This window comes from Lissotriton vulgaris, chromosome 1_2, assembly GCF_964263255.1.
Source record: "Lissotriton vulgaris chromosome 1_2, aLisVul1.2, whole genome shotgun sequence".
Lineage (NCBI taxonomy): Eukaryota > Metazoa > Chordata > Amphibia > Caudata > Salamandridae > Lissotriton > Lissotriton vulgaris.
In genome coordinates this window covers 317,215,380-317,240,847 of record NC_141686.1, presented here as the reverse complement: position 1 = coordinate 317,240,847, position 25,468 = coordinate 317,215,380, and the positions used below count along the sequence as shown (strand labels likewise).

The window sequence follows — 25,468 nt, the reverse complement described above, 5'->3', positions numbered from 1 at the left end:
AGATCTGAATACATTTCACGATCCACCTAGCAATACCAGCCTTGGAAATAGCGTTACCTTTGTGGTGTGATGCAAAGGCAACGAAAAGCTGCTTAGTCTTACGAAAATCCTTTGTCCTGTCAATGTAATACATTAGGGCCCTTTTAACGTCAAGGGTGTGGAGCATCCGCTCCGCCAGCGACTCAGGGTTTTGAAAAAACACTGGCAACTCAATTGTTTGGTTTATGTGGAATTGAGATACAACCTTGGGTAGAAATTTAGGGTTAGTGCGGAGCACCACCCTGTTAGCATGGACTTGGAAAAAGGGCTCTTGGATGGTGAGGGCCTGCAACTCGCTAACCCTCCGTAGCGATGTAATTGCTACTAAGAAAGCCACTTTCCAAGTCAGAAACTGAAGCTCACAAGAGTGTAGTGGCTCGAAAGGAGGACCCATCAGCCTTGTAAGAACCACATTGAGGTTCCATTCTGGAGCTGGTGGTGTCCGTGGTGGAATGACCCTTTTGAGTCCTTCCAGAAATGCCTTGATAGCAGGAACCTTGAAAAGTGATAGGTGTTGCCTATTCTGGAGGTATGCGGCCATCGCAGACAGGTGAATGCGGATGGAAGAATACGCCAAATTGCATTGGTACAGATGGAACAGGTAACATATGATGTTCTGAATGGAAGCATCCAGCGGGTTAATGTCGTGGTTCGCACAATAAATGACAAACCGCTTCCATTTAGCCGCATAACATGCTCTAGTAGTGGGCTTTCTTGCCTCCCGAATGATGTCCATGCAATCCGGGGGAAGATTGAGGTAGCCAAATTCTAGGACTTCAGGAGCCAGATCGCCAGGTTGAGCTGTTGCGGATCTGGGTGCTGAATGTTGCCATGGCTCTGCGTCAGAAGGCTGGGTGTGAGATGAAGCCTTTGATGCGGTACCACGGAAAGTTCCAGAAACGTGGTGTACCATGGTTGGCGAGCCCACGTTGGAGCAACCAGGATGAGAGTCATCGAGTGCTGCCTGAGCTTGCGCGCCACCAGCGGTATCAGAGGTGCTGGGGGAAAAGCATACGCAAATCTGCCTGACCAGTTCATCCATATCGCATTGCCCTGCGATTGCGGGTGTGGGAACCTGGCGGCGAAGCTTTGGCATTTTGCGTTCTCCCTTGTGGCGAACAGGTCTATCTCTGGATGACCCCACCTTTGGAAGTACGGTTGGAGTACTGATGGATGTATCTCCCACTCGTGCATTTGGTGGCTGTGCCTGCTGAGCAGGTCCGCCATCTGATTGTCTTTGCCTGGGAGATGTTCTGCCATCAGGAAAATGTTCCTTTGAATGGCCCACTTCCACATGCTCTGAGCCAGATGAGACAGCTGCGGAGAGTGAGTGCCCCCCTGTTTCTGAATGTAGTACATGGCCGTCATGTTGTCTGTCCGGATCAACACGACCTTGTTGCACAGATGTACTTTGAATGCCTTTAAGGCCATGAAGATTGCCATCAGTTCCAATACATTGATGTGCATCTTCCGCTGCTGTAGTGTCCATAGTCCCTGCACTGTGTAGTGGAGTACATGCGCTCCCCATCCCTGGAGAGAAGCGTCCGTCGTCAGGATAATCTGTGGCACAGGCTCTTGGAACGGTCGGCCCTTGCAAAGGTTTTGTGGATTCCACCAATGCAGAGAGTTGTACGCCCGACCGCTCACCAACACTAGGTCTGTTAGTTGCCCGTGAGCCTGAGTACACTGACGTGCTAGGCACTCCTGGAGCGGACGCATATGTAACCTCGCGTGCGGGACAATGGAGATGCAGGAGGCCATCATGCCTATCAACTGCATGAACACCTTCGCTGGAAGCGATTGCTGAGGTCTGAATCGTTGGATCAGCGTCTGAATACTGGCGACTCACTGAATTTGGCTGCGCCGTGGCTGCCAGAGTGTTGATTGTAGCGCCCAGATACTGCAGTATGTGGGCGGGCTGGAGATGGGATTTTGGGTAATTCAGTGAGAATCCCAGATCGTGCAGGAGATGAATGGTGCGAGACACGTTGTCGGCGCACTGTTGTTCCGACTTTGCCTGAATGAGCCAGTCGTCCAGATAGGGGTAGACGTGGATGTTTTGACGTCTTAGATGCGCCGCCACAGTCGCCAGGCACTTTGTAAAGACCCTGGGCGCTGTGGTGACCCCAAAAGGCAGAACCCTGAACTTTTAGTGCTGGTTTTGAATGGTGAACCTGAGGTACTTCCTGTGTGAAGGATGCAGGGGAATGTGAAAGTATGCATCCTTGAGATCCAGAGTAGCCAGGAAGTCCCCCTGCTGAAGCAGAGGGAGAACCTGCTGCAACGTGAGCATATGGAAATGTTCTGACAGAATGTACCAGTTGAGGGGCCTGAGGTCCAGGATGGGCCTGAGGGATCCGTCCTTTTTGGGGATTAGAAAGTACAGAGTAAACCCCTGTTCCCCTTTCTTGCATTGGAACGAGCTCTATTGCCCCTTTTTGCAGCATGACTTGGACTTCCTGCTGCAACAAGTGCAAGTGCTCGCCGGACATAGGACGGTTTCTTGGAGGTATGTTTGGTGGAGTGGAAGTGAGTTCCAGACAGTAACCGTATTGGACAAGAGATTTGACCCACCTGTCCGTGGTGATGGATTTCCACGCGGGCAGGAACTGCTGGAGTCTCCCCCCCGACCGGTGTTGTGTGGTCGGGGGGCAGCGACAAGGCGTCACTGCTTGTTGGTGGTGGAGGACCTGGAGCTGTTGTTTCCACGTCCCCTGCCTTTGACGTTGTTGCCCCGGTAACCACCTCTACCCTTGTTGGTGTATGAGGATTGGGTGTTGCCTTTATAGTATTGCGTGGATTGTGATGCCTGACCCCTTGAGGTGCCTCTGTTATTGGAGCGGCGAAAGGAACCACCCCGAAACTGCTGGGACTGTAGGGCCCCCATAGACTTAGCAGTGTCAGTGTCCTTTTTCGTTTTTCAAGGGTTGCATCCACTTCTGGCCCAAACAGGTGGTCTGGATTAACTGTTTGGCTTAAGATGGTAGTCTGTATGTCTGGTTTAAAGCCTGATATTCTAAGCCATGCATGCCTACGCAGGAGCACGCTAGTGTTTATAGCTCTGGAGGTGGTATCAGCCACGTCCAGTGCGCACTTAATTGAAGCATTGGTGATAAGCTTCCCCTCCTGAATTAACATTTCAGCTCCCTCTTTGTACTGATCAGTTAAGTGCTGTAGAAGGGTTTCTAGGGTGTCATAGTGTGCCCTATCGTAGCGTGCAAGTAGGGCTTGCGTGTTTGAAATGCGCCAAATATTAGCTGCCTGCGCAGCAATACGTTTTCCTGAGGCTTCAAAGACCTTCGATTCTTTGTCTGGGGGAGGAGCATCACCCGTGGTCTGTGAGTTCGCCCGCTTACGTGCGTTGGAGACAACTAAAGAGTCCAGTGGCAATTGTCCCTTGATGTACGTTGGATCAGTGGGCGCTGCCTAGTATTTTTTGCCAATACGAGGATTGATGACTCTCGCCCGGGTGGGCTCCCTGAAAACCTCAGGCGCGTGCTTTAGCACTCCTTTGAGCATTGGCAATGTCTTGACAGTCTTTTCAGCCACAGAGAAAGTGTCAAACAGAAAATCGACATCCACTGGGTCCGCATGGAGGTCGACATCATGATTGGCCGCAGCTCTCTCAATTAGAGCGTTGAAGGCTGCAGAGTCCTCTGTTGGAGAAGTTTTTGCAGCAAAAAGCTGCGGCTCGTGTCCTGACTGAGGGTCCTCAGGGTCGCCTCCAGCAGACCATGGCTCATTGACCTCCTCTGGATCCGAGTACGCTGGATAATTGTACTCCTCTTCCTCGTCTACGTCACCCTCCCCAGCGTTAGAGTGAGTGGGTGAGAGTTCCAGACCTTGTGGAGATGCAGGCTCCATAGGGGCAGAAGTTCCCGCAGAGTCCAACTTCTTTTTAAGTGGAATATGAAAATGTTCCAACACCGGCTCCGGGGTGATCTTCCTTTTAAGGAGAGAGAGCTTGCCTGTGTTGGCGTCGATGACAACCTCTCGACGCTCCTCGTCCGCTAGTGGTTGGAGCCGTGGCTTCGGCACCACCAAGGATGCTTTAGGCGTAGACACCAGCTTCAAGGGCACCCCGGCCCCATGTTTCGGAGCGAAAGCCTTCGGCGTCGTCTTTGGCGGCAGCGTGAAGTGGATCTGCGCCTTTGCCGGTTTCTGTGGAGGCTTCGGCGCCACATCCTTCGGCTCGGGAGCCACTGCTTCCTTCTGAATACGTTGAAGGGACTCCGTGACCTTCTTGGTAAAGGACGGGGAGGGCTGGACCGGCTCGAGCGAGTCCTCCGAGTCCGGATTCGGGTCGGCGACCAAAGGCGCAGTCTTCGGAGCCGACACAGCGCCGCCCTTGGCTTTGTCGACCGGGATCGGTGCAGCCAGAGCCTTGGGGTCGTCCTGACGCTTTTTTGAGGCTTTTTTAGGGTCATCGACCTTTTTGGCGTCGACGCGGCTCTTCAGAGCGTCGACCAGCTTCGGCGCCGACGCAGCCGCGTCGGGCGTCTTTGCCTTCGGCTTCGACACTGGGGTCTTCGGGTCGGCCATTTTGGCGTGGCTCTTGATATCAGCGGCCATTTTGGACTTATTCGGCGCCGAGGCCTCTGGAGCCTTTGATCCCACCAGTGCGACTTGCACTTTCGGTTTCGATACGGATGGAGCAGACCCTGATGGCTTCACTTTCGGTTTCTGTACCGGGAGTGGCGCATCACCAATGTCCGTGGCTGGGCCCGGAGGCGGGGCCGTGGGACGAGTATTGAGGTCTTGGGTAAGGCCCGAAGGCGATCCCTCGACCTGGGCCTTATGCTGGGGTTCGGCCCCGGAGTCAGTAGGAGGATGCTCTTCTTCCGAGCTATCCTCCACGGTGGCAATGGCCCCGTCGTCGTCCCCTACCTCCTCGACGACTTCCTCGAACTCTTCATCTCCCGCGTCGTAGTTTTCATCCTCCGACGCCGGGTTAGAGTCCGAAACTTGTAGGACGGTGTTGTCTTCAACGTCTTCTTCAAAGATGTTGGTTGGTGGGTGTGCCGACAACTGGGCCTGCAGTCTTGCGGCCAGACGTAGCTTGAGAGTCTTCTTCGACCGGAACTTGGAGCAGGCCATACACCTGGCCTCGTCGTGGTCCGGCGACAAGCATCTGTTGCACACTGGGTGCACGTCGAGGTGTGAATACTTTGAGGCACACACTGGGCACCTCTTAAACGGAGTTCGTTCCATGTTGAAGTAGTCTGGAGCGTCGTGTAGGCCCGTCCGCGCCGACAGCACGCAGGAGGGCAGCAAGTGTTCGGAGCCGATGAATAAACCAACCCGAACGATGGACAATACCGACGCGAGTCCTAAAGACCTTTTGGTCTCAAGTAAGGAAAGTTAAACAACTATCGATTCCGACAGAGGGAACCGAAACACATCCGAACCCAATGGCGGAAAAAAACAATCTGGGGATGGAGGCAATGCCCATGCGCACTGTAGTCCAGGGGAGGAGCCACCTATCTCGTGATACTTCGAAGACTCTTCCAGGACAACAATGTGCAATCATCCGGACCCAACACTAGGCAGCGATCTATGCACAGATATCAATTCAGCAGCCCACATGCCTCGAACGCTGTATTAAAGCATGTTTAGTTTGTGGCATATATACGATGATCCTTACCTTCTGTGCCGCTCTCTCTATTCTTCCCACACTTGCTTCGGTCCATGAGGAGCCCATTCCAGGGAGCACAAAATACTCCAAAGAGCTGGGTGATTGCAAAGGCATTGGTGTACTCGCTGACTGCGGGGTGAAGAGAACAAAAGATACAAAGGGAGAATGAAGGGGGAAAAGGGATTTAGAATTACTATAGACCAACCCACACAACATGCCACACTTGCATGCATCTCAACTCCTGCTTACTCACCAAACATGCCACAGAAATATGGAACCTTCTGCACGACCCAACTCCGGACCTGCTCTTCCTTACAGAAACATGGCTAAACCTAACCTCTGCACCGGACATCATAAGAGCCATCCCCACTGGCTACCAGACTGCTAGGCCAGACTCTCAGCATAATCCTGGAGGGGAAGTCATCATGGTATTCAAAGACACCATCAACTGCACCACCAAGATGGACACCCCCACCAGCTACATGGAACATCTCACATCCAAGACATGCATCACAGCTAACTTCTCCCTGAGTGGAACCCTTGTATACAGACAACCAGAATCCGGACCAATTTCACCAGCAACATCACATACTTCATCGCACCCCTCATCATCAACTCCAGCACCTTCATCATTCTCGTGGACATAACTTTCACTTAGAAATCTGCGGCGACTCAAATTATACAGCCATTCTAGAAACCTTGTAAATCACAGACTCACCCAGCACTTTACCAAACCCACCCCCACTGCCGAAAACCGATTTGACCCGATTTACTTTCAATTAACAACATCACAGTTGACAAGCCAGAAACTATAACTTGGAGCGACCACACCCTTGCCAGTTTCAGCACACCCGCCCTGCACCCCCACAGACCTATCACCAGATCTGCCCACTGCAGCTGTAAAAGCATCACAAAGCATCACAAAAGAGGAATATGCTTTGGATCCATCCGTGCACCGGCCGGAGGACACCAGCAACTTGCTGAAAGCCAAAAAGGACCGCAACAACTGTATCACAGAATGTGCTGACACACCGCTCCCCTCAAGCACAATCCAACAGCAAGAACCTGACCTCAGGCCAGCTGGTACATAGGGAAACCGAGATAGAAGAAACGCCATTGCAAGAAACTGGAGCAAAAATGGAGAACAAGTCAAGACTCCACAGGTAAAGACATCTTCAAATCTGTCCCAAGATACATCCACCAGCAGATATGAACACCTAGCTGCACAGTGGTGCTGGAACGATTTTCAGAGTAGGGGAGCCGTCATCAAAGTTACATCACTGAAGGCATAAGGATTGGGGAAAATTCAACGTGGTTACGGTGTGATACGAAGCCAGTGGTGCATTTGGGAGTACACTGTTGCAAATATATTACTAAAACATGGTGTGGTAGCTGTAGTAGGCTGGATTAGTATATGGTGCACACTTACTTAAGTGACGCATCTTGCACTAATCCACACAACATTCATAGTGATTTTAGTCGTCTCAGACAACCATAGAAAACTAAGTGGTAGCTGCGGAGAGCACACTTCCGGCCCAGAAGACTCAGGAGAGCTGGGAACCCAGGAACCCCTCGGAGATTGTGTGCAGAGTAGAAACACAGCTGCTTAATCAATGCAAGTCAATGTGAAAGTCATGGATGCAGTTTTTTTAGAAGGGGAGAGGATATGCCTAACGGCTAGGGCGGTCGACCTCGGAGCTGGGGAACCGGGTTACAGTCTCTGCAAGGACGCTCGACATCCTGTGATCCTGGGTAAATCATTTAATCTCCTGTGCCTAACGAACAAGTTACTTACCTTCGGTAACGCTTTTTCTGGTAGATACAATATCTGCCTGTGGATTCCTCACCTTGTGAATATCCCCCTTGCGTCAGCAACGTTCGGAAAATTCTTCGTAGCACGCCGGCGTGGACGACGTCATAGGAGCACGGCTTCGCGCGCGACTCCGTCTGACGTCACCGACTCCACATAAGGCCCACGTCGGCGTGATGACGTCAGTTCCGCCCTTTTTTCCGTGCCTTCGAGGCACCCGGACGGACCAACAAGTACATATATATATATATACACAATGTACACAGTACATGCAAAACAAATGCATTCAAAGTGCAAAACTATACAAAATCAGATAAAATCATAATTACATTTGCACATAACACCAGGTATAGCAGAGTGGACAACGGGGAGGCGGGTGGGTCAGTGAGGAATCCACAGGCAGATATTGTATCTACCAGAAAAAGCGTTACCGAAGGTAAGTAACTTGTTCTTCTGATAGATACATCTGCCGTGTGGATTCCTCACCTTGTGAATAGATTCCCACAGCAGTCCCCACTCCCGGAGGAGGGTGTCCACTCTGCTACACCAGGAAATCTTGGAGAACAGAGCGCGCGAAGTGGCCGTCCCTCCTCACCTCAGCATCCAAGCAGTAGTGCTTTGCAAAAGTGTGGAGGGAGGCCCAAGTCGCGGCCCTGCAAATGTCCTCAACAGGAACACCCCTAGACAATGCAGAAGTAGCAGACTTTGCTCTAGTTGAATGAGCTCTAATACCCTCAGGAGGGTCCTTACCCGCCAGAGAGTAGCAAATCTTGATGCACAGGATAATCCATCTGGAAAGTGTGCGCCCTGTGCACCGCTCTGCCCTTCTTGCAGCCAGCAAAACCCACGAAGAGCTGATCGTCTATACGATAGTCTTTAGTCCTATCAAGATAGAAGCTAACCGCTCTCTTCGGGTCCAGGCGATGAAGCCTCTCCTCCTCCTTGGAAGGGTGTGGGGGAGGATAAAAGGTAGGAAGGGTAATGGATTGACCTAGGTGGAAGGGAGTAACCACCTTAGGCAGAAAAGCAGCCCTGGTCCTAAAAACCATTCTTTCAGCATGGATGGACAAAAACGGGGGCTTGGAACTAAGAGCCTGAAGCTCACTTACCCTCCTTGCCGAGGTAATTGCAACTAAGAAGACCGTCTTAAAAGAAAGAAGCCTCATTGGACACTTGTGTAAGGGTTCAAACGGCGAACCCATCAGATAGGTTAACACAAGATTCAAGTCCCAATGAGGAACAATAAAGGGAGAAGGAGGGAACTTATTAGTGAGCCCCTTCAAAAATCTTAAAACCACAGGTGATTTAAAAAGAGAGGGCTGATCCGGCAAGCAGAGGAATGCCGATAAAGCCGAAAGGTAACCCTTGACAGTGGCAACAGCAAACCCCTGCCGTGCCAGAGAAAGAGCAAACAACAAAATATCAGACAAATGAGCCTTTAACGGGTCAACATCCCTCTCCCTACACCAAGACACAAACTTATTCCACCTATACGAATAAATGGACTTGGTGGAGTCACGCCTGGCAGAAAGTATGACATCCACCACATCGTTAGGGAGAGAGAAAGAGTTCAGATTGCCCCGTTCAATCTCCATGCATGAAGGTGTAATGTCTGGAGGTGGGGGTGTAGAACCTGCCCCTCCATCTGAGAGAGGAGGTCTGCCCTGAGAGGGAGACGGAGCGGCGGGTGAGAGGAGAGGTGGAGACGATCTGTGTACCACACCCTTCTTGGCCAATCCGGGGCGACCAAAATGACTTGGGCCCGGTCTTGGCGAATCTTCCTCAGAACCCGAGGAATCAAGGGTATGGGAGGAAACGCGTAAAGGAGCTGACCTCTCCAGCTCAACTGAAACGCGTCCCCCAATGCTCCTTGCATCGGATACTGGAGACTGCAGAATGACGGGCAGTGAGCATTCTCGCAAGTGGCAAACAGGTCCACCCGAGGAGTCCCCCACATCTGAAAGATGTAACGAACAACCTCCGGGTGAAGCCTCCACTCGTGGTCGGCAGAGAACTGACTGAGAATGTCTGCACGCACGTTCAGAACCCCGGCCAGATGATTTGCCATCAGACAAATCTGGTGGTCCTGAACCCAGGACCAGAGGCGCAGAGCCTCCCTGCAGAGACACTGCGACCCCACTCCTCCCTGCTTGTTGACATACCACATCGCGGTCGTGTTGTCCGTCAGGACTTGAACTGACCGACCGCGAAGGGAAGGGAGGAAGGCCTTGAGTGCCAGACGTATCGCCCGTAACTCTAGAAGGTTGATGTGAAGCAGCCTTTCCTCTGGAGACCAAAGACCCTTGACCTCCAGATCCCCCAGATGAGCACCCCACCCTAGAGTGGATGCATCCGTTATCACCGTGGCCACCGATGGTGGAAGCTGAAAAGGCTTTCCTTGAGACAGATTGCCTTCCACGCCCCACCAAGACAGATCCGCTGCAGTTTCTCTGGAGATCCTCACTGACTCCCCGAGATCTCCATTGTGTTGATACCACTGCCTGCGGAGGCACCACTGGAGTGCCCTCATGTGCCAGCGTGCATGGTTGACCAGGAGAATGCAAGAAGCCATCAGACCGAGCAGGCGAAGGACCTTCAGGACCGGAACAACCGCTCCATTGTGAAATAAAGGAATCATGTCCTGTATGTCGCGAATCCTTTGCGGAGGAGGGAATGCACGACATACAGTAGTGTCCAGTACCGCACCTATGAACAGGTTGCGCTGGGAGGGCACCAGGTGAGATTTGGGCACATTTATTGAAAAACCCAACCTGAACAACAGCTGCGATGTTTCTTGCAGGTGATGAAGCACCTTCTCGGGCGACTCCGCTTTGATCAGCCAGTCGTCCAGGTACGGGAATACAGGTATCCCCGACCTCCTGAGATGTGCAGCCACCACTGCCATCACCTTGGTGAAAACTCGAGGCGCAGTAGTAAGACCAAACGGAAGGACCGCAAACTGGTAGTGTTGCGATCCCACCGTAAAACGGAGATACTTCCTGTGCGACTTCAGGATCGGGATGTGAAAATACGCATCCTGCAAGTCGATCGACACCATCCAGTCTTCTTCCAACAGCGCTTGAAGAACCTGCGCAAGAGTGAGCATTTTGAATTTCTCCTGCTTGAGATAGAGATTCAAAATCCTGAGGTCCAGGATTGGACGTAACCTGCCATCCTTCTTGGGGATCAGGAAATACCGGGAGTAGCATCCCTGACCCTTTTCCTGCTCTGGAACCACCTCTATCGCACCTTTCTTGAACAAAGCCAGGACTTCTTCCTGCAAGCGAACAAGGTGGTCCTCCGAACAAAAACCCTGGCAAGGAGGGTAATCGGGAGGGAACTCCTGGAAAGGAAGTGCATACCCATTTTCTACGAGATTGAGAACCCAAAGATCCGATGTAACCGATTCCCAATCCCGTAGAAAATGAGTAAGCCGACCCCCCACCGGAGCCACATGATCCAGAATGGCGGATCTAGGGCTCCTTTGCTGCAGGGGGAGGGGGTTGGCTATTAGAGGAAGAGGAGGAGGAGGAGGAGACCTGGCGCCCACGACCACGGCCCCTTTGCTTTCCTCTGTAGGATTTATACAGAGGATTCTGGCGCTGCTGCTGCTGCTGCTGTCCTTGATTGTAGGGACGAAAATTGGATCTGCCAAAACCCCTATACTTTCTAGTCGCAGAGCCCCTCGTCTGAAGGCCCAAAGACTTCGCCGTAGCCCGACTGTCTTTGAATCTCTCCAGAGCTACGTCAGCCTTCTTGCCAAAGAGACCTGTCCCATCAAACGGTAAGTCCAACAGAGTAGACTGAACGTCAGTAGAAAAATCAGAGGACTTAAGCCATGCAGCCCTTCTTGTAGCCACAGTGGAGCCCATAATTCTGGCAACAGAGTCCACCGTGTCCATACCACTCTGTATGACCATACGAGCTGCAGCCTGAGTATCAGCGACCACCTCGTTAAAGTTCTTCTTATCGTCCTCTGGAAGCTTAGCAGAAAGCTGTTTGACAGAGTCCATCAACGCGTGAACGTATCTCCCCAAGAGGCAAGTAGCATTGGTGGACTTCAAGGCCATGCTACCCGAGGAGAAAATCTTTTTAGCAGACTGGTCCAGTTTTTTTGAGTCCTTGTCTGCTGGCACCTGAGGGAAAGAACCCGCAGCCCTGCTGGAACAGGCGGCCTGCACTACCAGACTCTCCGGTGCAGGATGCGAGGAAAGAAATTCAGGGTCATCAGGAGCCACCCTGTAACGCCTTGCCACTGACCTGGAAACTGCAGGAGCAGATAAAGGCCTCTTCCAGACCTCCTTTATCGGTTCAGTCAATGCATCCGTAAAAGGAAGCGTAGGCTCCACAATAGAAGAGGGCGAATGCAACACTTCCGTAAGGATGTTGGGCTTGTATTCAACTGTGGGCAAAGTCAAGCCTAGCAACTCTGCAGCCTTCTTTATGACAACATGATAGGGTGCCAAGTCCTTAGATGGTGTGTCAGAAACGGTTGGCAAACCCCATTCAGGAGAAAGTTCCAAGCCACTTGCATCCTGAAGGTCCTCAAAACAATCCCCCTCATGCAACTCTCCTTCCTCAACCTCGGAGTCCACAAACCCCTTCTCCTCCAAGAGGCGTTGTGCCCTGCGCCTCGACCACTCCATACGGACCGAAGTCGATGGATCCGGTAACGACTCCGACGGCGCCGGAGCCGACGTCGAGCGAGGAGCCGGAGGACGGGAAGTGCCACGATCCGAATCCACCCGAGGCCGATCCGGAGTCGGCGAAGCCGCATGCGAAGTTGACGACCTCGGCGGCGCCGTACCGAGCCAAGGAGTGCAAGGCGTCGGCATAAACGGCATAAATGGGGCCGGGGCATAAGCCTGGGGCACACCCAAATTGAAAGACAAAGGACCCATGGGACCCATAGGCGCACCAGCGGGGTACATCGCCCTCGAGTAAACACCAAACATGGCGTTTAAAAACTGCGAGGGATCCTGACCTGGACCTGGAAAGGGTGGGTACGAACCCAACGGCCGCTCCGAAGGAGGCTGATCCGGCAAAGGCGCACCCTGGCCCTCTTGTTCTTCAGGCTCCACAACCGGAGTCGGTGCTCGAGGAACCTCTTCTTCATGCACCGATGAATGGTGCGACTCCAGATCCGGTTCCGGCTCATGAATTGGAGAACCAACGTGAGATTGAGCTGGAGAAGGAGACACGAAGTCCTTATGATGTTTTCTCGACTTCTTCCTCGAATCCGAAGACTCCTTGCCAGAGTGGTGTCTGGAGTGATGTTTACTCCTCTTATGCTTCTTTCTCGAGGAGCCCGAAGCATGGCCCGAGGCCGACTTGGAACCGGACCTCGACCTCCCTCTGGACCTTGATCTCTCTCTCGACCTCGACTTGGCCTTCGAAGCCGACCTCGACTTCGCCCTCGAAGCCGACCTTGACTTCGACCGCGACCGTTGTCTCGACTTCGAGCGCCTGGACACTGACCTCGAAGACCTTCCGGCTTCCCTTTCCTTCACCTTAGCAAGCAGAAGCTTCGCCTCCCGCTCACGCAAGGCTTTGGGGTTCATCTTGTCACAGGAACGACAGTTCTTGACATCGTGTCCCGAACCAAGACACCACAGACAGACGGGATGCGGATCGGTGATCGACATCATCCGGGTGCAGGAACCACACTGTTTGAAGCCTGTCTTCCTCGACGACATCTCCGGCGATGAAGCGAAATCCGACAGTGAAACAATTACAGCTAAACAGCGAATAGATACAAAAGTATCGCAGAAGATCCCAGAAACCGTTAGCGTCGACGACGCGGAAAAAAGGGAACTGACGTCATCACGCCGACGTGGGCCTTATGTGGAGTCGGTGACGTCAGACGGAGTCGCGCGCGAAGCCGTGCTCCTATGACGTCGTCCACCCGGCGTGCTACGAAGAATTTTCCGAACGTTGCTGACGCAAGGGGGATATTCACAAGGTGAGGAATCCACACGGCAGATGTATCTATCAGAAAATATGAATGTGTCAGTCTGTAGCGCAACTGGTGCTCACGTAAAGCGCTCTGATAGCTTTGGGTCAAGTTTGCGCTATATAAAACTCCACAAAAAAGGACCCTTCCCAATGGACCCTGAAGAAACCCTGTGGAAGATGGATGGTTAGAGATTCACCCCACCCATGGATACCCCAGGAACCAGGCTACCTACAGCAGGGAAGCTGGGTGCATGGGTGCTAAGTGACGTTGGAAACCGACGTAGACCACAGAAGAGGACTTCACGAAAGACGTCGCTGGAGAAGGAGAAAAAAAGTCCAGTGCAACAGACGGATGGATTCTTGAAGAGAAGTACCTGCAAGCACAGGGGACGGAATATGCAGGAGTGATGTCTGTAACCTTGTTGCTGCAGCTGTGGGGACCAGGCATCGCTGTGGAAGACCTGGAGCCGTTCACGAGCTGTCCCACCTCCGGAGTCAAGAACCAGGGAGTTGGTGCCCAAAGGGAGCACCAACACGCCTTGGCGGCAGCAACAAACAAGATAAACGAAGAAGGTGCAGTGTCGGGACCAGCAAGGTCCAAGGGACTCACTGAATGCAGGAGAGTCATAAGAGGCCCAGAGCAAGCAGAGGAGCCCACTGAAGCCAAAGAAGAGACTAGGCCGAAGGCACACGAGTCTTAAGAGGACTTCGAGCAGCTCAACAAAGATGGAGGCCCATGGTGCATAGGATGCGTGAGGATGAAGATCTTGGCAGGGAGAGATACTGGAGGCTGGAGGTTCGTGCAGCCCAAAGATCTCTGGAGGAAAGTGTCAACAAGCCTGGGCAACAGCAAGTTGACGCTGTGCAGAGGGGTTCTGTTCCAGCGATTCCAACGAGGGATACTGGCATCAAACATGCTGAGAAGACAGTGCAAGCCTTGAGGGAATTGCAGAACCACCACCTGTGTTGCTGAGCTTTTTGGAGTCCGTAAGACATCAGAAGCAGCAGTCCGGTCAGCTTGGTTACAGTGCCTGTAGGTGCAGACGAGTGACTACTTCACTCCAAGGGAGATTACTTCAGGTGTCTTTGATGCCTACAAGCCTGGAGAGGAGCCTGGATGAAGCACAGGCACAGGCGACGCAGAAGACTATCAGGACGACGAGACCAGGAGCAGCAGGAGTCTTCCTTGGTGCAGTCTCGGTTCCTAAGGGAAGTCCAAACTCCCCAGATGGTAGAAATGACAAATCTGAAGAGCCAACACAGGTAAGCTCTTAAGTACCCTAGGGAAAGGGTTGGGAAGATTCAAGGATTCCTCCCAGAGGAGTGGCTGGACAGTGGGGAGGATACTCCCATGTTCTTTGTCTAATTTTGCACCAGAGTGGGAGTCAATGGCTCCCTGAACTGGCTCAAACTGGAGTATGCAAGAAGGGTACCAAATGTGCCCTTCAAAGCAGTCTGGTGTCGCTGTCAAGCGCCCCCACTCCAGCCCAATACACTAAGTCCTGTCTAGGAGGTGGTCACAACCTCCCATGGCAGGAAATCTATTGTTCTGCCTTCCTTTGCTCGAGCTCAGCAGCAGGAGGGTAGAATCAAGTCTGTGGTTGGCAGCAGCGTTAGCTTGCTGTAGTCTCTAAAACGCTGGTACCAGGAACCCAGGGGGACACCGTAGGGAATCCCCCCCAGTACATCGGATCCTACATCCAACACTAGAATCGGTGTTGGGGTAGAATTCCAACATGTTTCATAACAAACATGAGCAGTTTTGGTGCAGCCAATATATAGTTAGACATCTAGTATTACACTTGATGTCCACTATATGTATTAAATGGCTGACCACACTTACAAAGCCTGGATAATCTACTCCGGTTTTTGTAGAGGGGCCCTGTTAATGCAGGGGCACCCCCACATTTGTAACCAAGCACCCTGCCTTCAGGACTGAAGAGCCTGTCATAGCGGTGACATAGGTTTTAAGTGCAGTGATCTCAGGTTTAAGGAAACATATCAGTTGTAAGAGGAGCTAGCGCCAACTTACACAGGCTGCAATGGCAGGCTTGCAGTCACAGTTTGAGTGGTCCCCCATGGGAGGTATAATACATGCTGCAGCCCACAGGAGACTCCTGGTGTACCCATGCGCTGGGTACTTTAGTACCTTGTACAAGGGAATTACAGGGGCACACCAGTAGCCAATTGGGAGGGTACCAAAGTTCTTTCAATTGTCAATTTTCGAAAGGAAGCACCGAGACTTGGGTCCCAATCAGAAAACAGAATAACACCAGCATAAAGTGGAGGTAACCATGAAAACAGATCCTACTTTCCTACAGTAGCACACTGTCATTTACAAACAGCACATTGGCCACTAAATTGGCCACAAACTTTTCACTGAAATGCAACTTTACTGATAAAACTATGTAGAACTGTAAAACTGTGTGGAATTCAGGTTTCAGCAAATATTTATAATCTTCCTTATCAATTAAATGGTCTTGATATGTTTAGATCCTATTAAAAAATGTGTTCCAAACACACTTTAGAATTTTTAAATATTGCAGTTTATTTGTGCTGTCCAAATTGCTGGTGTATTTTGAAATATTTGTACAGTTCATTTGCAGGCATTTAAAATTATGCTGTGTGTTAGAAAAAAACTGGCATTCTACAGCTTTTCCTTGAAGTTTCCCAGCAAGACTATCAGGTAGTTCACTTCACAAAATACTTTCACTTTGTAGTCAGAGAAAGTGAAGTAACACCAATGTCTAGGTTAAAAGAATAAGCAGCATTTTATCGGAAGACCTAGCCTGACATTTGGCATTGTCTTAGAACAGACCACAAAAGTAACAAGATAAAAATAAAATGTAAAGGCATTTTTATTCCCCATTCCCCTTCTGAACGCCATCATAGTTATTTTGGGGCAGCCCCCCAGCACCCCTACATTCAGCGCTTATGAGCGCACAGCACTTGCAGACCACAGACGCCGTAAAAAAGCTGCAGCAAGTACATTCGTCATCATCAAAGATATCCCCATGCCTTCTGCTGCCCCAGCAACATCCCCGCCTCACCAGACCTTTGTAACAAGCTCTTGCAATTCTTATGAAACAAAATGCCCGCCATGTACAGTAACTTAAACCTTCAACCAGATCCCATCACTGTTGCAACCGATTTCCCACAAACCTCGACCGCTGCTACCATGAAGACTATCCACTCGATGACCCCATGGTACTCTTGCCTCCAGAAGATCTTCGCCAAAGGACTCCTACCGATCAACTAAGCATTATCATCCATCCTCAATGTGTCCATTGACTCAGCCACATTTCTAGACACCTGGAAACATGCCACCATCCCACCACTGCTCAAGAAACCATCCACTGACACAAACACTCTCTCCAACAATAGACCCCTTCCCCATCTCTCATACCCAGCCAAGGTCTTGGAGAAAATAATCAACAATGTTCTCGTTGGCCATCTCAGCAACCACCAGCTGCTCGACAGCACACAGTCCACATTCAGGCTCACCCACAGTACAGAAGCAGCACACATCGACCCCACAGACAACATCTGCATGATCCTTGACAGAGGAGACTTGCAGCCCTCATCTCCTTGACCTCTGTGCAACAGTTAACATGGTCTCACACTTCATCATTTTGAGGTGCCTGCACAAGATTGGTATTTCAAACTGCTTACACACAGATTCAAGGAACTAGACAACTTAGGCCCTACATACCTGAACAGTCACACGTCCTTCCATCAACCATACAGACACCTCCACTCTGCAGGAGTTCTACATACGCACATTCCATGCATACACAGAACCAGCTCAGGACAGGCGTTCTCTTACATCACTCCTAAAGTGTGGAACGACCTTCCATTTCACATCAGAGCCTCCTCCTCCTCTCTCCACAACTTGAACTACACAAGAAGCTGAATGCCTGCCATGTCAATTAACCAACCTACCCTAGGCAGGGCTAAGCACACACATCTGCTCAGTGCCAGGAAACCCTCACAAGTGATAGCGCGTGTTACAAATACACAATAAACTAGAGGTATAGGTGAATGTTTCAATCTCAGTATTTTCACAGCCTGTGCACTGTGCTGCCTTTGGCATTATTGCCTCCTTATCTCCCTCCTTTGTAAGCCACTACACTATCTACACCTGTCTTTACAGCCCAGCTTCCTTTATTGTCCCCCTTTTTAATCCCCTTCTCCAGCTTCGCTCCCTACACTTTCCCCACCTCCATCCTAACTACTAGATACTTTGTCCTGAGCTCATCATTCAAGGAATCACGCCTTATTATCCTCCATTCTCGGCCTCCACCCTCCCTCACTCAATCCTGGTTTATTTCCTCATGTTTTAATACATCTCATACATTTACTACCCCATATGTCCTCACTTCTACATCTACTCTAACAATACAACAGCACTCTTTACTGCCATCTCCCAGCTCTTCATCATTCATTACTACCAGATACTTCCACTTCTCTCTACTGTCCCATCTTTACCCAAACTTCCATGAATTTCCTTCACCCTCCACTCCTCATCCTGTCCTCTGCAACTGACACTTCAATGACCCACCCTTCCTTCTCCATTTGCTGCTTCCTCCCCCAGTCACCTCCTTCCTTACTGCTCCTGGCTGCCCTACCACTTTATATAGCAAGAGCAAGACCTCTGACCTGAGACTTTCTCTCTCCCCAGCAGCTCCACTTTGTGTGCCTTGCCGCTGACCCCGTTCTCCTCCAACTGGTAGGTGTTCGAGGCTGCTGTTGTCCGCTCCTGTGCTGTGCCTGTTTTTCAGCCTGGTCAGTGCCCCTTGTTTGTGCAGTGCACTGCTTTTGTTTTTTAAGTTGTTGTGCCCTGTGCTGGTCTGTTTAGCCAGTTTTTGCCACTTTCTGCTCTCCTCCCCGCCGCTGCTGCCCCTGTGATCCCTCCCCTCTGCAGGTTCCCACCTCCCAGCTGCACGTCCCTCTGCCCTTCCCTAGGCTATTTAACGGTGGCCGCTGCGGGGGAGCGCAAGCAAGACCTCTGACCTCTGGTCTGAGACCTGCTCTCTCCCCAGCATATTCGCTGTGTGTGCCTCCACCTGGTAGGTGTTCGAGGCTGCTGTTGTCCGCTCCTGTGTTTTGCCAGTTTTTCAGCCTGGTCAGTGCCCCTTGTTTGTCCATTGTACTGCTTTTGTTTTTTAAGATATTGTGCCCTGTGCTGTTCAAACAATTTTTGGCACTTTCTGCGCCCCGTGCCAGTCTCTTCGCCACCGCTACTGCCCCTACGGCCCCTCCTCCCTGCCGGTTCCCACTCCTGCCTTCTAGCTGCACGTTCCTCCCCCATTCCCTATTTAATGGCGGGCGCTGCATGGTCATGCAGCGCACGCGCGAATCGGGTGCGCTGCTGGCGTGCCAAAGGCAAGCCTGTCTGCGCCTGTCCGCTACCCGACCGCGACCAGCGCCAGAACCCATGGATCTCCCACCACTCACCACTATAACCCAGCCACCCTCCTCGCACTCAACCCAGGAAGAAACAAGAACTGCAAGCAGGCCACGCCAAACTTCACCAACGGTCCGTTTTCCTGCCGCCAGACCTTCACCTCCGATCACAACCCTCGGGACGCCACTCGCACGACGAACGCCAACTCCTACGGCACCATAAATTGTATCTTCCTGAACGTGCGCTCCCTGCACAGACATGCCATAGAGATCTGGGACCTTCGACACCCTCTCGCCAGACGTCGCTTTCTTCACAGAAACTTGGACCAACACCTCCTCTACCCCGGACATCGCCACCGCAATCCCCAACGGATACAAGATCCAGAGGAAGGACCGCCCACACCACCCAGGAGGGGGACTCTCCATCGCACACAAGAGCTCCTTCCGACTCTCCACCTCCAGCACGAGTAACTCACTCTCCAACACCGAACACCTCCACTTCCAGATCCAGACCAGCCACAAAACCACGCTCTGGGGCACCCTCGCCTACCGACCCCTCTGGGCCTCGTGCCTCCTTCACCACCACCATTGTCAACCTCATTGCATCCCACGCCATTGCCTCCAAGAACTACACTCTCATCGGAAACCTGAACTTCCACCTCGACTACAACAACCCTGACTCCACCACTCTCCTAGACAACCTCACCAACATCAGACTGACGCAGCTTGTCACCACCCCAACTCACAAGGAAGGACACACCCTCGACCACATCTTCGCAGGAAGGAACATGGTCTGCTTCATCCACACCTTGCAACCCCCATGGACAGACCACTGCATACACTTCACCTTCAACACCACCACGATGCACCTGCCTACGCCGCACCCACCTCGAAGACAATTGGGCAAAGTCACAGAAGACCTCCTCCACCACACCTTCACCCATAAAACGGCATCCGCCACGACCAATGCCAACTCTGCAGCCAAGAATCTCCAACTGTGCAGACAAGCTCGCACCCCTCCACAATTCCGACAGACAGCACAATCTGAAGGCCCTGATTCACCACCGACCTCCAAGAAGCCAGACGCTCCTGTAGGAGTCTCGAAAAATGATGGAGAAACAGCAAAGCCACCGAAGACCAGACCTCCTACAAAAACGCCATGACATAATACCACCAACGCATAAGAGCCACTAAAAGGACCTTCATCAGTAACAAAATCCTTACCAATTCCAGCAACTTGATGGAACTCTTCAACAATGCACCTAGCGAAACCACGGACGTCACACACTCACAGGACCTCTGCAACAAGCTCAGCACCTACTTCCACACCAAGATCAAGAACCTCTATGATGTCAGCGAGCAAACCCCAGAAAGCGCCCCTTCAACCGCCAGCTAGAACGACCTGCCCACCATTACCACCTGGACCACAGTCACCACCGAAGAGACCATCACGACCATGAGGAGCATTCACTGAGGAGCCCCCACGGACCCCTGCCCGCCACACAGCTTCCACAAAGCCACTGCCGCCATAGCGCCCGAACTCCGCCACATCATCAACATCACTTTCAAAACCGGCATCTTTCTCGACAACTGGAAACAGGCGGAGGTCATGCCCCTCCTCAAGAAACCTCCCGCCGACCCGACGGACCTGAAGAACCACCGCCCCATCTCTCTCCTCTCTTTTCCAGCCAAGGTCACTGGGAACATCATCATTGCCCAGCTTACCACCTTCATTAAAGAAAACAACATCCTGGACTCTACCCAGTCTGGATTCCGAAGAAACTACAGTACTGAGACCTCCCTTCCTTGCCGCCACAGACTACATCTGCGCGCTCCTCGACCAGGGCCACACTGCAGCTCTCACCCTACTAGACTAGACTTCTCCACAGCCTTCAACACTGTCTCCCAACGCATTCTCGCTGCCAAACTCCACGACGCCGGAATAGGAGGAGCCGCCCTCAACTTGATCCGCTTCTTTCTCGCTTCTTTCTCCCCCCTTTCCTCTCCAAACCCACTGAGATCAACTGCGGAGTACCCCAGGGATTATCGCTCGGCCCCACGCTCTCCTATATCTACATGCCCCCCCTCACCGCCATCATCAGACAGCACGGCCTCAGCATAGTATCCTATGCACACGACACCCAGCTCATCCTCTCCCCCAAGAAGGACTATGAAGCAAGCAGACTCAGCTTCCAGGAAGGAATGAAAGACATGGCAGCCTGGATGAGCAGCAGCTGCCTCAAGCTCAACCCGGACAATACAGAGGTCCTAGTCCTCTGATCATCCCACGCGGCTTGGGACAACACCTGGTGGCCACCTGCCTTCAGAAACCCGCCCACACACACGGACCATGCCCGAAACCACGGCATCATCCTCAACATTTCCCTCGCCATGACTGCCAGATCAAGGCCGTCGCCTCCAGCTGTTTCAACTCCCTCACTCCCTCCGCATCCTCTGCAAAACCTTCAAGTGGGTACCCCCCGAAGCCAGAAAGACCGTCACCCATGCACTCACAACCAGCAGACTGGACTAGAGGAACGCCCTTGGCACTGGAATCAACAAATCCCTGCTACACAGACACCAGACCATCAAGAACAGCGCAGCCAGACCCATCCTTGGCACCCCTGTACCCCCCCCCCGACAAGAGCACATGACCCAACACCTACGAGACCTCTACTGGCTCCCCGTCGAGAAGCGAGTAACATTCAAGCTACTCACCCATGCCTTCAAATCACTTCACAACATCGGACCCAAATACCTCAATGACAGTCTGCTTCCATGTACCCAAAAGAAACGTCCGCTTATCCGATCTCGCTCTGGCAGAAACCCTGTGCATCTGCAGATCCAGAGAGGGTGGAAGAGCCTTCTCCTACGTTGCTGCCAAGGCCTGGAACGTACTCCCAGTCGACATCAGATGCCCCCCCGCACACCTTCAGAAGGAGCCTTAAGACCTGGCTCTTTGGCTAAGCCCGGAGCTGCGACATCCCCTCCCCCAGCGCCTTCAGACCGTCACAGGTGAGTAGTACGCTTTAAAATTCCCTGATTGATATAACGTCACGTCCTCCTACGCCACACATACTTCCAATGAGCGTCTCTTGTCTTGCTTTTTAATGTTTCCGAGTATCTCACAATACCTTCCCTTCCTCCTTGTTGTCTTACCTCCAGCTTTTTTTATGTTATACACCCCATGACAACACATTTATTCCATACGGCCTCCACCCATCCTTCTTTACTGTCCTTTGCCCTTTTCCTCTCTGCTTTTACCTTAATCTGTCCTTTTCTGCCCCAGCCCAACAGCACATTCTTGGTAAGACTCCTTTCTTTCTACAGTCTTCTCTTCATACTCCTCTTGTATTGCCCTCCCTCACTGGCACCTTTTCTCCTTTCTCTCTTCTTTTACTGGTCCTAGCCCTCCAGCCTCAACATTGCCCGCCTCCGGCCTTCTCTTTCATGGCACTGCCTACCTTATCACCGCATTTCCGGCACAAAGTTACACTTGCCTCACATTTTCTGCTTTTGCCCTTCTACAACTCTTCATTTACTGTCCTTCCTTGACCTTCCTGCCCTCCTCCTTCACTGTGGCATCACAACCTCACCCCATCTTCTGTTTCTTTCCTTATCTCTTCATCTGCTCCATCCCCACCACATCGCCATCTCCTTTCCCACTCTCTGCTCTCCTTCACCTTGCTCTGTAGCACCCCTTACTCATCCTTAGCTGTCTCAACAATCTATCACCTTTTCCTTAGCTCCCGCAACTCATTTTTCTATCTCTTCACTGCACCACACTCAATCTCACCCTCACCTTCACTGACTTTTGTTGCCCCATATCTCTTACTTGACTCACTGACTTTTGTTGCCCCATATCTCTTACTTGACTGCCCTGTGTCCACCCTCATCTTCTACTTCACAGGCACAGCTTTTCACTTCCTTCTTCCCTTCCCTTTGCCCACCATCAACACCTTCTTCACTGCCCCCAAATAACCCTCAAATCCTCCATCACTGCCCGGTGTCATCCTCAACTTCTCCTTCACAGACCCTGCCTTTCTTCACTTCCTACTTCACTGCCATCTGCTCACCCTTATCTCCTACCTCACTGCCCCCAAATTTCCCTCACATGCTCCATCACTGCCCTGTGTCACCCCCAGCTTCTCCTTCACAGGCCCTGCCATTCTTACCTTTCTCTTTCACTGCCACCTGCTCACCCTCAGCTCCGTCTCAGCCCAGCCTCTCCCTAAACTGCTCTCTGACCACAGTAATCTCCTCCATATGCCCTTCTCAACGGACATCTCCTTTACTGATACATGCCATCCCTCACTAAGCCATACCCTACCTCCTTCCCCGTACCTTCATCCACTATCCTGTGCTCTCCCTCTGCACTATCCTCTTGCTTCCTCACTACCCCTTGCCCTCCTCCCTAACAGGCTCCAGCCCTCCATGCAGATCCTTATCCTGTCCCACACCTATTCACCGCCCCTGCATTCCATCACCTACTTATTAACCAAGCCCAGCAGATCATAACCTCATCCTTCACTTCCCAATCATCACTCACCGCCTCTTAATTTTCCCTCTTCCCTCCCTCACTCCTCCTTTGCTGTCTTCTGCCCTTCACACCACTTTTACCAGTCCACCTCCCATACTTCACCCTGCTACCTTCTGCTCTCCCTCTCCATTTCTCTTACCAGTACTCGCCCTCCCTCATGGCCAGCACCTTACTTTTGTGCTGGTCCCCTTTGGACAGGTGGGTGAGCATGGGGTTCAGCGTGCCGATGAACAGTAAATGCCGTAGGTTCATGACAGACAGCCACAACAGGTGCCAGGCGAAGAGCCAGGAGCATGCGCAGCTCCGGAAGGATGCCACTGGAGCCTCAGGTGCTGCTACTGTGGATCAAAGAAGAAAATAAAGAGAGAACTACTTACAATGATGATGAGCAGAACTGAAGCACAGCAGAGGCAAACCAGAGAAAAAAAGACACCTAGAAAATAGCATAGATGGCAACTGCTAATAAGCAGCGCTGCTTCACTACAGAAAGGTTCTTCACTAGGTTACTGGTGACCATCTGCACCACCAACACGGAGTGAAACTATGACCAAGGCTTGTTGACAAACAAGTGATTCCATGGGTAATTATTAAACAGCTTTCAGCAAATCAGCAAGTTGATGTTTCAGTCATATACATCAATCTTGTGGACCATCATCAGGGCAAAGTGACAGTATTCTCTAAACAACTTACTGTGTTGGTATGGAGCGTATTGAAAGGAATTATGATTGGCTTGAATGGGTCCTAAATGTCTTGTATTAGAATTGGGTGTCTCTGGTTGGCACAGGTAGGAAATTGTGACAAGCAGGGACCCTCTCCTCTAGTCAGGGCAAGGGACTTGCTCTTTAAAATAACCCCTGCTCACCCTCTAGGTTGCGTGGCGCGATCAGACAAGGCTAATCTCAGAGCGTTATGGGTTAAGCATTTATGATCACATACAGTAATTCAGTGATACAAAACTAGACTGGTGTCCATTTGTGGTGTATCAAAAATAAGTATTTTTATATAAGGTTTAGCACAAGACTCCAGTAACGTTTGTAAAATGAGGCCACAATACTATTTAGCAATAAAATAAGAATTCTGTTATAAATGCGTAGTTCTTAGTTCCTGTGCGCATTGCACACTCTTGTCCGACTCTCACCGTTGAAAAACAATGTCAAAGAGGCACAAAACAAGCGTTGCAGACTCCTGCTCCTGGGTCCGTGGCGTACACACGGTGGTACACGTGGTGGTACGCGTTGAGTGACGCGTTGAGTGACGCGTTTAGTGACAGTACCTGTTCGCGATGAGGAGTCCGGCTCGAAGGCGGTGTCCGGGACGTGTAGGCAACAAAAAGATGCGGGCGGCTCCTCTGCGAGGCGGGCCCCGGCTCAGGTAGGCGTCTCGGTGCGAGGCGTAGAGCAGGGGGGCCTCGAGGAGCGGGGCAGATGATGCGGGTTGCCTTTGGGGGTCACGGCGTTCGAGCCGTACCTTCGGGACGTTGCTGCTGAGTCAATGCGGGCAGCGCGGCACGAGGCAGCCAGTACGAAGCGTACGGCCGGGCTCTCAGTGTAGCGCGGCCCCGGTGACCAAGAGCGTGATTCGAGGCAACTGGTACGCTTCGTGCGTACGGGCCGTCCTTGGCTTGTGAGGCACTCCGGTCGACTTCCAGCGGTGGGGGCCGGCGAGACGAGCTGTGCGGCTCGAACAGGGGGGGAAGAGTGAGGCAGAGTGCGGGCGGCCCTGGAGGGACGGAGCGATGGTCGGCTCGTAGCAGAGCGGCTCACATGGGGCGGGGGCGGCCAGGCACCAGCGTCACGGCAAGGAAGGGGACGAGGCGCACAGGGATCGCGGCTCCAGCGATGAGATAGGGCAAAGTTCAGCAGACGGGTCAGCAAAGGCAGGAGGAGTCCAATAATCCTGGGACTCCATTCAGGGGGCAAGCTCACCCACAAGCCCTTGGAGATTGTTTGAAAAGGCACATGTAGATAAAAGTTCCTTCAATCTTTTCCTCTCCTCTCGCAGCAAGGCACCCACCACAAGCCAGTCTCCCAGGTCAGAGACAGTACTCCTCCTTGTAGCTTTTCCAGGTCCTTCTCGTAGGGCA

General features: G+C 52.0%; 1 protein-coding gene across 1 annotated transcript in view; it reads right to left on the bottom strand.

Annotated features, from left to right (window-relative positions):
* Positions 1–25,468, bottom strand: part of LOC147736607 (equilibrative nucleobase transporter 1-like) — a 569,280-nt gene that overhangs the window by 143,371 nt on the left and 400,441 nt on the right. The window contains exons 8-9 of the mRNA XM_086953785.1: positions 23,559–23,723; positions 5,684–5,803 (exon numbers count right to left, since the gene is read on the bottom strand). Of these exons, the coding sequence (XP_086809911.1) occupies positions 5,684–5,803; positions 23,559–23,723 (285 nt within the window). The remainder of the gene's footprint in view (positions 1–5,683; positions 5,804–23,558; positions 23,724–25,468) is intronic.